The sequence below is a fragment of the Polyodon spathula genome, chromosome 11, assembly GCF_017654505.1.
Source record: "Polyodon spathula isolate WHYD16114869_AA chromosome 11, ASM1765450v1, whole genome shotgun sequence".
NCBI classification, from domain to species: Eukaryota; Metazoa; Chordata; class Actinopteri; order Acipenseriformes; family Polyodontidae; genus Polyodon; species Polyodon spathula.
In genome coordinates, this window is record NC_054544.1 from 30,244,731 (window position 1) to 30,263,304 (window position 18,574).

The 18,574-nt window shown below is 36.2% G+C and overlaps 1 protein-coding gene across 1 annotated transcript in view; it reads left to right on the top strand.

Annotated features, from left to right (window-relative positions):
* The window catches only part of LOC121323582 (calsyntenin-2-like), a 178,337-nt gene that overhangs the window by 76,494 nt on the left and 83,269 nt on the right, over positions 1-18,574 (top strand). The window contains exon 2 of the mRNA XM_041264721.1: positions 15,869-15,991. Within this exon, the coding sequence (XP_041120655.1) occupies positions 15,869-15,991 (123 nt within the window). The remainder of the gene's footprint in view (positions 1-15,868; positions 15,992-18,574) is intronic.

Consider the following 18,574-nt stretch of genomic DNA (forward strand, 5'->3'; position numbering starts at 1 on the left):
TTGAAGGATCCCAGGGTGTCAGCTTCAACAACATTACTGGGGAGTTGATTCCAGACCCTCACAATTCTCTGTGTAAAAAAGTGTCTCCTATTCCTGTTCCACCAGCGATCTCATAGGATGTATGGACACTTGACAAGACCAACAGCAAGGTACACGACATAAAGCAAGCGTACAGAATAAAAACACTTTACAGCGTCTGACACAGAAACGCTGCAGACAGATTCCCTCACAGAGATTGTCTAATTACTAGTAAGCAGTATTCAATTCCAATGCAAACAGCAGCTACAATCTTAAATAATGCTAATGTATGTAATACATCCCAAAAGTAAACTAATTAATGGTGACTCTTTACGAGAAATTCTGAAACCCTCTCTCATTAACTTCATGATAGTTTGCATATAAGGAGTTTGTATGAATGCACTCACAGAACACGCTGTAACCGATCAGTTATGCAGTACATTGGAAAAGAATGCAATTCACCCCAGTTTTCATAGGTCAAGTCACAAAATATATTTTATCTCCAATGGTTACACAATGAACTACACAGCAATAAACACAAGTAAGCAACTTTGTAAATCATAGAATCGGTTTGTAAAAAAAAATTAAAAAAAAAAAAAAGTATTCATTATTGCATTTATGCTTTTAGGCCATTATTCAAAGACTCTTTTCTCTTCAGTGAATACAAATGCTTACAAGCGCTTTGAATTGCTGGAAGCATAACGCAAGGACTCAATTATGGCAATCTAAGGGCGAACATATTGATTTTTTGAGAGCTTAAAAAAAACAAACATTGATTTGAAATGATTCCTCAATGCATTATTTCATAACAGTTAGTGCCATAACAGCAGTTCTGATTTGAGAATGCTTGAAGGGAAAATAAACACAGCTGGTAAATCAGTAGGAAACTGTCCCTTGCAGGATAGAGAAGGTCATTTTCTCAAGGCTTAGTAGTTAATGGTTAATGTTCTGGGCTGGGACGAACCAGGTACCAACTGTATCTTATGCCCAGACAATACCAGAGCATCTGGTTACCTTCCACATCTAAAAAGAACGCCAGTGGCCAACTAACCACTCTCTTGTAATCTTGTAATCTTGAAATCTTGTAACAAGATTTATAAATTATATCTGAAAGTACACATTTAAAAAGATATTTATGTATTTTCACAATATTTGTAAATCTGGGTAAAAAATACAAGATTTAACTTAAATCTGGAAAAAAAAAGACTTTAACGTTTTTTTTTTATACGTGGCACCCCATATTAAATAAGCATATGAGTAATTCAAAGCTAACTGGCTTGATTCCATTTATTCACTTTTATTGTTGACCACCTCACATTTGTAGCTTGGCATGCTCGGATTATTGAAGCACTTTCATTTTTTATAGCACTTTGGTAGTGTTGCATTTCAGCGGACCCCTAACCCTGCAAGTGCCAACAGCAAAGGTGGATGTAACCTTTTTACAGTACTTATTTTTCATTTCAATCCCCCCCGCCCCCTTGCATTAAACCTGATTGCGAGGTCATTTATACAGCACATAATTTCTTCCCCTCAAAATAAGAATTGTTATACCGTTCTCCCTTTTGATTACATTTTGTAACCACAGGCATTTCTTCAGTTCACTGCAAAAGCATAAAACAGAAACTTCAAAAGGCATAAAGCTGTTTTGCGCTTTGAAAATGATTCATGCTGTATGTCACAAGAGACCAGGGATAATGACCTAAAAAAGGTTCTGTGATACCCAGACTCCAAAAACGTCTTATTCAGTCTTCTTTTAATACTTACTACTGATGCTACAAAATCGAGAAGGGGATTGGGTCAAAAACACATCACAGTTTGCTGTTGTCTGCATTATTGTATAAGGAATTCTAAATGCATTTATATACACCTTAAACGCTTGCATGTAATACCAATGGATGATATAACTTTATTATTAATTTAAAACAACCCTGTTTGAATTAGGCCAAAATAAATTTGATTTTGGAAGAGGTTCTGCTAACAAGGAAGTAGTTCAGGGAGTTGTCCTGTTCTCCAAGCTGTTACTCTATTGCTTAGCTTTCTAAGACTTGAATAAGCATGTATGAACAAGGTGCCTGTCTCCGAACATGTGTGAATGCTAATCACCAACAGCGATCTTTTATTTACCGGTACAAAATAAATGTGTGTACTTTCTTTAATTAAAAGAAGGCCAACATTGTTACCGACAATGAAACTAGAGCTCAGGAAAGATCTCTGGAGGTGAGTAAATATTTTATCTAAATTGAAATAAATGAGTTCCCGTGTAGAAGCAGTTTTTTTTTTTAAAAGCTAACACACTCTTTTTTTTACAGAGAAGCCATGTGGAATGATTTATAAGCAGCAGAGTGCCTTTTATATTACCTACAGCAGATAAACAAGTCCAAAACTCCATCTGCAGTTCAATTAAATAACCAAGAGCTGAAAAACTCATTCCTGCCTGACACTGTTGTTTGGTACAAACAGAAGATAAGGGAATACGGTACAGTGTGTGTCATGACTGACAATAAGTGACTTCACTAGTGTACACAGAAGAGATTGTTTGATTATATGAAGCACTTAAACATAATACAGAGGTTGGACTAAAACACTTTATACCATTGTCTTTAATTACTATGTATTTACATAGTTCATAGATGTGTACTTACACATAATTACAAAGTTATTATGTGTAGTTACAATGTACTTGACGTGTACATCTTTTTGCACTATATATGTATGTACACCATTGTATCAGAGTAGAATTAGGGTTAGTGGGGTTAGATTTAGTGTTAGGGAAAAGAATATACACATCGTACACAGTGTAATTATGTATAAGTACACATGCATTTACAAGGTAACTACTATGTATATCCACAGTAAAAAGAGACACAATGTAAAGTGTTACCAGAAAAATGGAAACAATACGCACCATACTGATGTCAATGTGCTGCCCTCACTTTTCTGATCTGTTATGCAACTGATGTCTGTGTATTCTAGAATGGTTAAAGTTGCTCTGTTGGGAGTCGCGATGGACAAGACATGGTTTTGCTGGAGAGCTGAAAGAAGGCCATCGGCTGGCAAGTGCTTCTGTATTCGAGTCTGCATAAATTACTGATGCTTCACGAGAAACGCTTTCAAAAAGTCAAAGCAGGTGGCTGCAGATTTTCACCACCAACTTCCCTGCAGGAATTTGAAGTGGTAATCACTCTTGAATCGTCTCCATAGCTTTGCCACATGGAATCAGTGCTGTCCCCCAACCTCATTGACAGCATTATGAAAGTACAATGCACATATTTGTATTTATTGCAAGGTTATTTACTGTATGATCACTCCATTTTACACAAAGTTATAATATGCATCACCCTATTCCTGTTTTTCTAGTATCTGGTATGATTAATTTTCTGTTATTAAACATAATACTGTTCTTAGGTTTGTACCTATTTGCCATTGCAAAGCTTGTTGCTCATTTTGAGCAAAGATCCATGTGAGCTACTAATTGAAGGTGAATGAAAACAGATTATGCAGATAGCAACTACCTTGCTTCCTTATTACTGCAATTTGAATGGGCTAACCACATTATTGATTTTTATATACTGGACTAGGGCCACGTTGGGGCTTGAACATTGTGCATCTTGCTTAGGAGTTGTCGCTAACTTACTAATAAAAAATATTAAGTAAATGTATCCATAGAATCTACGCAACATCTTCTAGTCACTCCTAAGTAAAATACATTTGCAGTTTATCTTGTACCAGATATCAATCTGGATGTGTTCTGGAAGTATCCTGGTACCACCTTCTCTATCACAAAACCTTTTCTGTTTCCCAAGATGCAAATGCAAGCTGGGCAACATCAGCTTCTATGCTCTTTTCCCATTCATCAATCCCTCGGTTTATGAAACTGCTTATGGTTAAGTGCCCTAAATCAGACAGGGATCAGCATCCACATGAAGCTGTATTTCATAAACAATCCATCTTGGGAAGAGTACGGTCCTCAGTGTGGATGTCACACCTGCCAGCACCTGTCTCAGCCCCCCGCCACACTGCGGTATTCTAAATGTTACGTCTTCTATCACTATATGATACAGACATGTCTGCTCCTGGCCAGGCACAAGCAAACCGAGACTCCTGCAACACATGTTCAAAGCATCTTGCAAAGCATGTTGCAAAGTTCAGAGAAAACTGTACTCCCGAATATTTTGTTTAACTATTTCTAGAAGTATAATTTATAATGTTATAGATTTTCAGATGTATGATTGGTAAATTGTTCTTTTGTGTTACGAGATAATGCAGAAGGGAGAAAAAATGGACAGAGGCACTTGTAGATGTCCATTGTTATTATGTATACAATAACTGGGCACAATTTATGTTTTGTCACCCTGTAGGGTTAGTGTGCAGTGCGATAATCATATTTCCTACCACAGATTATTAATGGATGCCATTAAAAAGGTTATCTGAACCCAGACAGCTGTGGTGTGATAATTTGTATTTTAATGGTACAGCATATAAAAAAAAAAACATGCCTCCACCACAAGCAATTGCATCCCCTCTTGTTTAAATTTAGGAGATGTTTCAACGAATATTTTAGCTGAATGATGGCTTCATACAGACGTAAGGGCTAAGTGAGCCCTATGCTAGTAAAGGTGTTACAATAGATATTCCAATTACGAATAAAATGCCTGAAGGTGCCTAGACAGGCTTTGTTAGACATGTGCTCTATGCAGTCATACCACCTTTTGAATGTGATCTTGTCAGTTACCATAAGAAAAGCTGACAGGTCAGTGCCTTCAGTGAAAAGGAGATCTGCAAGTCTTTGGAATAGAAAATAGTGTTATTGGCACAACAGATGGACCATTGCCCTAGGAAAAGTATAGACTGTGTTTTTGAGGGCCCTGTCTTTCAGATGAGACGTGCAAGCAAGGTCTCCTGAGCACATTAAAGAGGCTGCTATGTTTAAGAAAAATAAACACTAGAGTATTAACGCCAGCCCTGGCTACATACTAATAGATGACTTAAACATTCTAAAAGAAATGCAGTATGGCACACATATAAGGTATGTATTTTGCAGTGAACTTCTCAATATTATTACAACACCATTCAAACATAACTTAACAAAGCAATCATGCATTATTGAGCTGGAAAATCCAAGCTGACTCATCTCATTTCCTAAGCAACTCTGCTTGTGTGCAGTGTGAAGGATTTAAGGTAAATAGCTTTCTGGGCATTCAGTAAGTGACAGGCAGAACTGCAATTCAAAATCAGGATCACTTGGTGTCAAGTCCTCGTGTTTAAAAAGGGTTGCTTAACCCCTCTTACAGTAGTACATTAATAAAAAAGTTTTGCATACTTTTCAATCAGATTAAGCTACGACCTACAGCATAGGCAAGTACTGAGTAAACCGCCAATGTGTTGTGAGCAGTCACCCATTAGATGTGACACCACTTTATTCTTAAATACAATTTTCAATTTACTGACAACCCTGTGCAATTCTCTAGTCTTTTTTGAAGCTCCTATAACTAACAGACAGGCAATCAGGACTTGAGGACACTCAATATTGTGAATTGTATGCAGGCAGTAAGGAAACAATGATTTCAGGGTCGCCTGGGTTTGTTACTTTATCTCTCAGTATATTCTTCAGTTTGGTGCTTCTGTTTAGGTCCCCTGCCTGAAAGAAATGGGGGCTGGCAGGGATAGGGTTAATTTCTGTCCCTGCCAGATACGCGCGCGTGTGTGTGTGTGTGTGTGTGTGTGTGTGTGTGTGTGTATGTGTTTGGCTGTGTTTGCACAGCTACACATGTAATTAGTTTAATTAATTAATTGATGTCACCTGCCTGTAATCAGCAGGCAGGTATAAAAAACAAGGCAAAAAAAGAAACATTTCAGGGCAGTCTGACAGAAGGAAAGAAGCTGTGTTGGCGAGACCTGTGTTGTTACTAGTAAAAGTAGTGTGCAAACCTTTTTATCTGTATTGTAATGTTAAAGTGTTTTGTGACTGGTGTACAGCTGTCCAGTTTATTAGTTTAAGAACCGTGCAAAGTTTAGTTAGTACTCCATGTGGGAGTTCGGTTTTCATTTTGATTATTTTTTCTTGTATTTTTGTAAAAAAGTTCACTTCACGGAACTGCTTTAAAAACTTCAGTTTCTGGGTCTGGGTCTGTATCAAAAGGGCAAACGAACATAAAATTAAGTGAAACCCTGCGTATAAAAGCGTATAAAAGCTTTATCTAATTAAAAAATAATTTATTTTGGGACGTTTGTGTACACACAGTTTATTGACACAAAGTTATCTTATATATCCAATTATATATATATATATATATATATATATATATATATATATATATATATAATATATATATATATTATATATATATTAACTAATTAACAGACATCCTACAGTTTTTTATTTATTTATTTATTTTTAAGTACCTTGAAACTAGATACTCTGCAACCCTTTTCTCCATCACATGCTACAGTATGAAACACCTTCCCAGAATCCTGTTTGTTCATTGTTTAGAATCTCCAAATATCTTCTAAACAGTAATCTGATGTTCATGAACAATGCAGGAAGTATTTAATTGACTAATCTAATTGTATTTTGAATTTCAGTGTTAATATAAACTACCTGTGTTCATAAATCTGATTGACAGTTTGGATTATTATTTTATCTTTTTGGTACAATACATTTGATATAATATTGGAGCCGGCTATAAGACTGGGTGGAATGTGGGTGAATCTGGAATGCATGGAGTTTTTTTAAATACAGCAGTTCTTTAAGCCTGCTGAGCATTGCAAAAAAATGGTCCCAAAGTTGAATAAATGATGTTGATGGTAATGGAGCTCCCCACTGCTGTGCCATTAGAATGTGTAATTGGATAAAAGGAAAAGATTAAAGAAAATGCAAACTGACACACCAGGGAACTGATGTTTAATGTATTCGCTGTGACAGTAAGACGCTCTCGTTGGGGATTTGGATTATCGTCTTTTCCGGGGAGAAGCTGTTCAAATCCGTTTACTTCTCAGACCAAGTCATTCAAGATGACAGACTGATTCCCTGACAAGTGTGCAATGGAATTGTGACAGCTGACATACAGTTTAGTGTTTATTATTTGACTCTTTGTTTCATGAAAATCAATTATTACCCTGGAAACCAAAAGCAGCCACCCTTTCGTCCCTTTCTCAGTTAGGATTTAGAAATACTGCAATACTGTAGGTCGTGTTCTGCCCTCAAATCTAAACCCCTTCCTCTGTTTTATACTTACAACCAATATAATTAGAACCAGTGATTTGTCTTTTGATAAAATTAACTTAGTCATCTTTCATTTTCAAGAACAGAGCATAGATACTGTTCTGAGGATGTCTGTCTGAGATAATGGCTGTGCTACCTTAATCCATGATTATATTTTTGTTTTTTATTTTAATCTAAGCAAGGTAATGAGGTTTGACAAAGTCTTTCCACAGATCAGTATTGCTTTGTCTTGAGTGTCCTCTGTGGCATTGAGTACTGCATATAGAACAAGAAGTGTTTATGTTCGTTTTCTTGACAGCTGTAGGTAAACCAAAGCTTTAGCATTTGTTGTTATATGGACAGACATCGATGTATTCCTGAGAGTGTATTACAGTAAAAGGACTGGGTTAGGGTTAGGGTTATAGTTCTGGTACTTCCGTTGTTTTAAAAGCAGCCATTGGTGAGATGTATTAACATCTTCCTCTAATTTTTAAATTAGAGGTAGACAACAATCTACTACTTCTCCCCTTAACCCCAGCGTCTCCCCTTTCTCTGTTCCGTTCTCAGAATATAATTGGCATATGTTCCCACAATCAGCGAAGATGACACTGCCAACTCCTTTTCTCTCTCATCAAGTGAGCCTATATACATCTAAGAGGAAAATATTTGAAAGCAATATTCCTGAACAGCTAATGAGGTTGAGAAAGGGATAGATGGCGGTGGACTAAGAGCATTTTTCACAGCAAGATGATAATTTACTATACCTTGTTGTGTTGAATAAAAAATGCCTGTTTGATCATCAAATTTACATTAGAACTTCCCAGCTTTATACCTCTGTAGCAGCAGCACTTTTAACCCTTGGACTCAATTTGTGATGTCGTCAATCCTCTTTTTATAGAGAGTCTGTTTGCTCAGCAAGTTATTCATTGTTTATTGGAAGCAGTAATACACCCCCCTCAAGAACATTTACTTTTCATTGGTAAAATATATTCACTATCAACTCTTTGTTGACCTTAGTTATCTAAGTTTAATTTCTTATAGATTTCTTTTTTAATTGAACAATACCATTTTTCTTTTTAGTTACAGGGAACTGACACATTAAGTTCATGTCTCCTAGATTCATTCTGACACAGGCATAATACAAAGATAAGGGGAACAAAAGCAGCTGGTCAGAGATTAATACTAGTGTGGTGGATGTGTGTAATTTCTAAATTGTGTGTCAAGTTAAATCTGCAAGTGAAAGTTTAATTACTGGCAAAATACGAAAGAAGTTCTCACTGCGTAGTCATCAAAAAGGTCATCCCTAGATTCTCTACACAAGCACATATCTTTTCATTATGCCTGAGGTTTAAAATAACTTTATCTACCATACCATAAAAAACATATAATTGCCTTCCTTTGTATCTGATGCCAATTTCGCCATGAATAACCTTTGCTCTCCTCCTCTGATGATATGTAGCTATGGCAATTTAGCAACCTTGCAATTGCTTTCTAACACAATGCAAATAATAAACTGAGATACCCTGTTAAACATATTCACAGTCACCATCCATCTTATCAATGGATCCCTTAACTGGAGTGTTACCAAGTGTCAGTTACAGAATGAATTTACTCAAACAAATCAGCCCCATTGTTACAATATTAATCCATTTTATATTGTATTAATGTGTTTCTGTTCATACTAGATTTGAGGTCTCAGATAATACTTAAATTATGGTTAAAGCTAGTGCATTTTCGGAGAGTACATGACGTAATCATTTCAAATGGACTTTTTCCTAAATCAGTGTACTTACTACAGTAGAGTGGGGAACTGTGGGCTGTGAATGACCTTGTCTATGGGATAAAACCTGATGAAACCAAGGTCATATCAAGGCTTTTGTCCTGGTCTGACCTCATTTAAATCAATACAAAGAAGCCTTTCTCACTGGTGACAATGCTACAGTGTGTCAGATTAGTTAACAAATTTGAGTAGATATGAGTGGTGGGAAATGAGCAGACTTTTAAAAAACAAAAATGTGAAAGGATTTAACGAACTGTGCTGTTTCATTTAAATTAAAATCAAATGATCATTTCTTGCAGTCAACTGGAAAATATGCAATTACCATTTGAGCTGTTTTTTTTCACCCTGCCAACTGACACTTTAGAGGCTAATCCATGACATTTGTAATGCTGTTGAACGCAGTCTGAGATGAGAAGGGTCAGCATGAGAAAATGCTGTGATGATGTAAAGTCAAATAGGTTATGATGATTCATAAATCAGTAAAGCATACTGCGCATGTTTTCTTCACAGGATAAAGAAAGACTTGCTTTGACAAGGTGATCACCTATTTGTTCTTGAGATATCATCCTCTATTTCAGCAATAACTACCGTACCAAAACAGCTAATGTAATTCTTATCATCCCCACTGTCACTTTCAAACAGATCTCCAAACAGCTTGACTTAAGGTTATTGCTGTAGCTCCCAAACATTTTGAACAGGTTTACATTTTTCATCATTTAACTTGAAAATTTTTAATTAAAGGTCGATCTTTTAATTAGAAGACACGATTTCACATAGATTTGGTTGAGCTAACAACTGTAATTATGAATGTAGGACTGTTTCTTTTGCTATTACATTCCAAATGGTTTTAGCATTTGTGGGAACATGTTAAAAATTCCTTCTGCTTATTTTGGGAAACCTATTCTGTTTTGTAATGAGATCATTATCTGTATTCTCTATTGGCTCAATATTGGGATGTGTCCTTCTTTATTATGAATTTCATTGACATGCTATCTGTAGATTTGCACTCATTTGACTGCTGGAGATAAAGGGGCTAAAAGATGGAATCCAAAGAAGAGTTGTACTGCAGTACCGTCCAAGGATGGAATCCAAAGGAGAATTGTATTGCATTACAGTTCCAAGAGTGCCTGACTGGACAGGTAAAAGTCTTAATGAAATGGGTCATTTTAATACCATGTTCTGTCAATGAATACCTTACAGAGAACCATGTTGGTGTACAGTATGATTTATCATTTACACTGCAAGAATACTAAATACAGAAAGTGTTTTTTATTAAAGCCGACATACCACACTGGCTGTAGTTTCATTGTGGGTAATAAAGACCACTGGAATTAATTTAATGAAAAAAAAAATCAATGTTTAGTTCCATGGGGAAAGTGTTCTAGACCCTGCATGTATTGTCTATGTCCTTCAAAAGCGTTTACCTGCTCCTGAGTATACCTGCTTAAAGCAGGAACAGCAGGCTTGTATCAAAGAGAATCTCTCCACAGCTAACTTTGAAGTCACGTGTCTTATTTTTACTCAGCCTTGTTGAAATACATTCACTTGCATGGCTCAGTGCTCTGGCCTACAAGACCAGTTGAAGGAACAAAGCAATGTTTTTGTGTTCTATATGAAAGGGTAATGCTTCAGGAGAAGTGCCACTGCCCGGTTTCAAGTAAAAACATCTCTGAAATAGGAATTGACTCTCCTGATGTAAGGCTTTTAAGGCAATTTCTGGGAACAAAGGAAAAAGAAGAAAAAACAAACATATTACTGTCAATTCAGTTTGCTTACACAATTGAAGATAAATAGGACATTTAAAGTGCGCAGCTCCCAAGTTCACACATGCGTTCTTTGCTCTGTGAAGCATCTGGTGCATGATGGAGCTTACAGGCATTAGCAGATCCACATCTGACACATCTGTTTGAAAAACAACTTTAAATACAGTTTGTTTATGGGCTTTCAGGAACACCTCATACTAGTATCTGTGTCACAACCAAGGCTTTGATTTTGTTCAGAAAAGTTGTCTAAAGGTAAGGATTTGGAATAACAAAAAATGACAGGTATGTGGTCATTATTTGGCCAAACTATTTTATCAATCCTATCCCTAGTGACTGACAATATGGCCAATTACATGCCTGTCTGGATTAACATGCAGTTGTAGCATTGCTCATCCTATATGTATCTGTCATGGAGAGAAAAAAAGCACTCAACCTGTTCACATTGGGTTTCCTTGCATGTTTTTATTTAATCTGATTTACTAGTTTTGATTACAATAGATTACCCAACTACTATATATGGATAACTGTGTTACTTCATACCTGGTAATAGCATTTGAAAATTGAATTATGTTTTTCAGTTTCCATATCATTAAGTCTAATAAGATCTTGCAGCCTATATAATATATATATATATATATATATATATATATATATATATATATATATATATATATTTTGCAAATTATTAAATACGTTGCATTTCAAGACAATGTTGAATGGGCTACCTGCTAAGAAATAGGTTAACAAAAATTATAATCTACATTCTCAAACAGCATATGTCCACATATTATCATAAAGCTGATAACAAGATCATTAATTGTGATTGGTAACAGATTGTTTTGTGCAAAGCAGACTGGCCCATGTGTTAGAGTACCAAGTACAAACCTCTGTTTGATTTTTTTCAGGACTGATTTAGTGTGACTTATCTTCAGTGTTCAAATACCACAACCTTTAAAACTACAAGCTCATTTCTTGATAACCTAAATCGAGTTTCTGTTAGTTCAGAATATTGATGGGGCACAGAATCTGAAGTAACAATTTCGTTTTGTAACAGGGCAGAGGCTGCCCACGACTCGACGATCACACACTCCACAAGAAAGTACCACAACTCCAGCACAAGCAATTTTAGAACATCATTTCACTGGGCTCAGAATCCATAAAGGTAATGCATCACACAACGTCGCCTGTTATACAGTAGAAGCCCCGTACAAGGAATATTTCTAGGATGTCCAGCTCACCCAGGCATTCATATTTGTACTGAATGTTAGCTGGATTCCTTCTTCTTGTCTAAACACTAGGCTGTTAAGGTTGCTAATGAACTCCGTCACATTTAGACATGCATGCTTCTTGAACTGATCGAGAAGGCACAGCACAGTTTGAGGGCATTTTTATTCATTCATGGTGAATACTGTTTCCTTTAGCAATTCGAATGGCTTTGCAGTCTTGTAGTAGGGTTTCAGTGCTTCCATTAAAGATGCACACTCCTGGAGTCTATCTGGAGCTGTAATTATGCAGTGCAACAGAGGATCAAGGAAAACTTAGACTGAATGTCTTGCAGGGGTCCCTGTTGTCCTCCAGGTGGTGTGGATGAAAATATTTCCGACAGTGAATCAAAACAAAGCTCAGTCTCTATAGTGTATCGCACCGGTGTCGTGTTATTTTGAGCTATGCAGATAAAAACTGTGCTTTCTCGCGCATGCCTAAACTTCTAAACAACTTCCCCTTAGAAAGCAAGGAAGTGCCCATTCAAATCTGGTACATTATGCTGTTATCTTGTCTTTTTCATCTTTTTTTTAATTGAATTTATCATAGTTTTAAACCTTTTAAGAAAATAGTATGCAAATATGTATCATATGCAATACATTGGGTCTTGTTCATCCTGAATTTCTTTTTTTTTTTTTTTTTTTTTTTAGAGAAAATGATGGTCTGTTCCCAGTTTTTAAGTTTGCAAAAAAATAATGTATAATTAATGGTAAATGTACTTGTTTGACAATAGGAAAACACATCACATCGCAATTGATTGCACCTGTACCAAAATCTCACAGCGCACTGCTTTCAATGTGACAGCGTACCACTTTCTAACATTACACAGGTCACATTTTGGTACGCATATCACATTGTGACGACATATCACTTTATAACACTACATCGGTTTTATAAGATCAGATCATGGCTCTCGTGCCTTTGCTTTTTACCATGCTACCTATGTTAGAAGTGTTTACAGTAATTTTGCACATTACTTTGGCATGCCTTTACCGTGCTTCATCAAATTTATTTTTTATTTGTCATCATTTATTTACCATGCATTTGTTATCTTATGTGCACTTTTCTGTGCATTGGTAGATGTAGAGGAAAGTTATAGTGCTTATCTCCAGTTATCCTCAACACATTCAAGAGTTAGTTGTTTTTTTTTTTGTTTTTTTTTTATAGTGATCTTTAATAGGTATTGTTTTCTATATTTTTCCTTTACAAGAATCAGGTGAGGTTAAACCCTAAATAGGTTGTATTTCACCTGGGTTTTATCTCACCTCTGATTTATTTCTTTAGTTCTGATGCTTTTATATCTCATTATAACAACTCATCAGCAACCAGGAGTCCCTGGAGTCAAGGAGAGAGAAAGTACTTGTGGATCTTCGACAGCTGGGTTATTATCTGCTTGACCAGTCATCTGTTTGTATTTCAGGTCATTCTGCCCTCCCGTTCCCCAGAATAAGAGGTCACTATGACTGGCTAAGCTCAAGAAACTCATAAAATTGTAAAGGACAGATTCCTGGTTTAATTACTTTTCAGAGTAGAAGTGATTTTAAATGTCAGAGTAAAAAATGTCATTATGAGCTCTACTAGAGAATTGGAAGATTATCTTGTAGGAATTGAGTAATGATGGCTATTCCTTTTTTTCTGGGTGTAAAATGATGTAGAATTTCTAAGTTATACAGTCTAATTAAGTTCCAATGTGGCTAGCTTGTAGTGTTAATGAAAATGGTGTTCACAGCTACAAATAGTTTTAAATATAGAGATTCGTGCCTGTCGTGCTGAATCTATCCTTTCAACCCTGTACCCTTCAAAATGGGTGGTTGCATCCACAGTATTAAAATCTCTTTTAATATCCTTATCAAATCTACGTTTGCATTTCTTAGAGAGTCTTCTAATGTAATGTAGAGAAATCTGTTTCTTTTTCTCACAGTTGTGTCAGTGAAGTAATAGAGTGGGGGTTTTGAGAAGTGCATCTGCAGTCATTTGTGTGAAGTGTGTTTCATTTCATTTTGTACATGCCTGTCTGGTTGGAATCACTCAGATGATTCAAGTCGACTGGGGAAATGGCTTGACTCCTCAAGCATGCACCACAGCAATGATGACACAAATGCATGGCTAACCCAATTAAAGACACAGCGCTCTCAGATCAATCCTTTTGCATTTTGTTCTTGACCAGGGATCTAGATGTTGGGGTGGCAATTTTAATCATTGGCAAACAGTAGTTAAAAATTGAAGGCTGGCTGTCAGATTACTTAAAATAAATAAACAAATAAATAAATAGAAAATTGCCAATCATCTGCAGTCAGTACAGTCAGACTTCACTGGGTAATGTTTAAGAATTGTTTTATTATTTGGGGATCTGTATTGCATTTGGTTACTTGTCTGTTGTCAATGTTATTTTGAATTACAAAGGAAAAATACAGTTGTTAATACAGGCACAGTACATAGCAAAGCTTGTATAATTGTCCTGCTTTTGATGAAAGCCTTTATCATGAAAATAATGAGCTGCTTCTTTTGAATGTGCAGAGAATCTGGTAATAACACACCACATTGGATATTACCATTACAGTCTTGGTGTGACTGCACAATTCAGTCACGGGGCAATGCATAAATCTGATTAAAACTAAAGGGAAAGAAACGTTAAAAGGAAAGCTATTTTAGCCATAGTGTTATGACTTTTTCTGCACTGCCCGAATAGTCTTATACAGAATAATGACACATTTCATGAAGTTTTACCACGACCATGGAGCTGCCATGTTAAGGGGAACTCATCAGACAGGATGCGTGAGATTTGTTGTTTTAAAACGACAATTAGAGAGGTCAGAATCTACTGAGTTTTTTTTTTCTGACAGTTTAAGCATGCACAGTAGCAGTTATTTCCAAATGCAGTGTGTGCAAATAACTATACCTACCTGAATATTTGATAAAGAGATAGCAATCTGCAATGTAGAAACAGGCTTTGAGTACTGTACCCAATTCCCAAGCCCATTATAATGTCACTTTTTCTTTTTAATATACGTTAATAAAAATAAACCTTGCCTATGTCTTAGTACTATGGACAGCACTGCGCTTACAGTATATTCCAAATGCAAACGGTGATAATGCTAGTGTACAGTAATACAGTATCCTTTCTTATGTGTGGCTTGCTCATGCTAGAGATTGCCAAGCTGCTTCTGTGATGGTATAAACGTACTTATCGGGGTTGTAGCAAACGGAAAATGTTTGTTTTTGTTGAACTCTTTTGTCACAAGACCAGGCTTATTAGCAGTTTCACGACAGGATATATAATATTTTATTACAAATTAGACATTAAAAAATAAATAAATAAATAAATGTGCTAAATAGGAATAATAGTTTTTGAATGTAAATGTAAAGGTCATTTTTTCTCTTTCCCCTGGCTGATTAGCACGCACAGCACCATCGAAAGACTATGCTATTTGCATGACAATTTTTAAAAAGCTATTACTTCCAGTCCTGAAGAAAATAAGTGAAGCACGTTATGTGGGTTTGCAAACCCGTCAATGATAATGAAGTATCTGCTGACTTAAAATCTTAAAATCCATAGTACATTTGATTACCTGGTGGCACTGTATGCCATTATAATAAAACATTATAAGTGCATGTATATTATAATTGCATGTAAAATATATATATATATATATATATATATATATATATATATATATATATATCGATATATATAAATAAGTAAAAACCTGTTTACATTTTCATTTTCAGAGTGTGTTTCTTACACAGAACATCACGAGAACTGTGATATTTCAACCTACGAAAAAAAAAACCTGGGAAAAAAAAAAATACTATTGTTCACCAACTTTTCTTTTCTCTTTGCAGTAAACAAGCACAAACCTTGGATTGAGACGTCCTACCACGGAGTGATCACTGAAAACAACGACACGGTCCAGCTGGACCCGCCTCTCATGGCTCTTGACAAAGACGCTCCAGTGCCGTTTGCAGGTAAGGGCTTGCAGTGACATGAACAAGCTCTCTGCAACAAAGAGAAGCTGTCACTTTGAACTTGCTCCCCCTGCTCCCTTAAATAACCACATAGCAGCCGGTGGTTATCATTATAAAGGAAGCCTGTTGTTCAGCGGAGGCCTGGTTTATCACCTGCATGTCTAATATTATGTTTTATTCTCATTTGAATGTCTCACAGCCCTTTTAATGCAAAGCTAGATTGTTGAGCTAGCGCAGTATCCCTGGGACATATTTCTTGATGGATTTTTAAAGGAAATGTAGAGTGCTGCTAATGAGCTTCAAACCAGCCATGCTTGGAGTACTGTCACCTGAGTTTTTTGTTACTTCAGCTGACTTCCTGCAACTGGAGGATGCTGTGTGTATTAGGAAAAAACACGCTTTTATTAAATCAAAGTCTTTTAAAATAAGAAGTGGGTTTTATTTCTGGTAATGTTTAAGCAGCCATCAGTTGAATCAGTTCAATTTAAACGAGCATACAGTTGGGTGATAGGCAATTCAGTAATTAGTGGCAGCAGCTTTTACACTTTTACGCACAAGTCGTTCAAGGGGCTTTGCTTGGGTAGGAATTGCATTTCATCAATTTAGCCTGAGGAAAGTATTTGTTGACAACCATAAATTACATCTTCATTTTACACAGTAAGTATGTTACAAAGTAGAAATATTCCTGACCGGATAGGGGTTGAGGGTTTAGTGGCATTTTCAATGTATTTAGTAAGCACCTGAACTCCAATGTGAATAATCCTTTCAAGATCTAAAGTTGAATAAAGTCATATTGATTAGGCTTCAGAACTGAGAGTGAAGTATATGGTTGTGTTTTTCTTCCTCAGCAGGCAGTAGGGTATGGTGCATTGTGATTAAAGACACACCAGCTGTCCTGTAACAAACAGTAATAGTGAATTGTTGGTGGCATAAACTCCTTGAGGAGAGCGATGTTACTTTACAAGTGGGTTGTGGATTTGCAAAGGTATTCCTAGCCCACCAATTCCAGTCCAAGTTCTAATTTAACTCGGTAGCATTTTCGCAGAAGCTGAAAGTATAACACAAGGTAAACTATAGTAACTGTGCAATCCCTTCAGATAGTTTTATCATAGTATTAATGTTCAGAAAAATGTAGAAGTGGAGATTTGTGTCTTCCCACTATGGTGCTTCTGAATCAAATGTGAGAGATGATTCTCCTTAATTGGAGTGCTACTGAGAATACTGAATAGGAAGAGACATTTTTTTGTTTTCTACTGTATCTGGCTGCAGCCATAGTTGTCTTTGTATGTGACAGTAGACGTTTGCCCCGACAGCTAGTTTTATGAATATTTTTTTAAGGAGGAATGAAATATTGTTGACACACAGGTTTATTTTTCATAACCTGCTGTCTGAACAGAAGGATGAATGGGGACTGTGGTGGCAGGAGGTCAGTTGCAATGACATTTTGATTTCTCTTTGGAAGAGTCCTTTTCTGCCACATATTATAGCTATGTTAACTTCAGCCTGTTCTTCAAAAAAACTAAACAGCAGAAATGTTGAAGTGGGAAAACGGCCTATGAATGCTTTGTTAAAGATGCAATCTAGTTTCTGCTGCAATTCCAATTCCCAATGTTCAATTTTATATTATACAGTAAACACGTCTTAAGCAAGTGATAGAAAACCACCATGTCTCAAAGCAAAGTGCTGTCAATAGTATCAAGAGATTCTGCAGATAAAGGCTGGTGGATGTCCTAAGGGGGCCTATTCACAAAGCTGTAACTCCCAATGCATTTAAACAATCTTCTCTGATTGTATGACTTAAATACAGATGTGAATATCAAACATTGTCAAAATGACTCAAGCTTTATTCATAGGGCCTAGTGCTACGGATTTGCCACAAATGAGGAAAAGAAATGTATTAAAACGATGTTGACTAGCTCACACAGCATATTTGTTTTATTGTTGGTGGCTTTGGATAGCTTTGCGTTTTGAAGTTTGTTGTATTTCTGTTTAGCTCCATTGGGCTAAGCAGTCGTATTAATGAAGTTACGAGACTCCTGTTATGGTGTGCCAGCTTGATTCTGTGGATATGGCATCAGTAATCGGAGTCTAAGTTATATTAATCAACACTGCTCGTGCCTACTTTTCCATGAAACTCTGTGGGTTATTTCCTAAAAGCTGCTGACAGTTTTAAGCAGAACATTAAAATGTCTGTACAAGAAGATGCAATGCCTGCAGGGAGTGTTAGCCTCCCACACAGCACATCAATTCTGGCCTGCCTGGATGTGGAAACTGACAAGTACTCGTTTTTTTTCTCCGAACAATATATAGTGCGTACTTTATAGCTTTAAAAGTATTGGAAAGACTTATTATTAGATTAAGCTCTGTGTGTTAAAGAAGCAGAACACTGTTGCATTGGAGTTTTTTTTTTTGTTTGTTTTAATACAAAATGAAACGCCATTAAGAATATTAAGTGAAAATATTAACTCCTGCATAGGCCTACTGTATCTTAATCAGGGAATTATTTGGTGTGGCAGAAAAACAACCACAACGATCTGGTAAACACTGTATCACCCCTTTGGTCACATTAAATTAATTTTTATT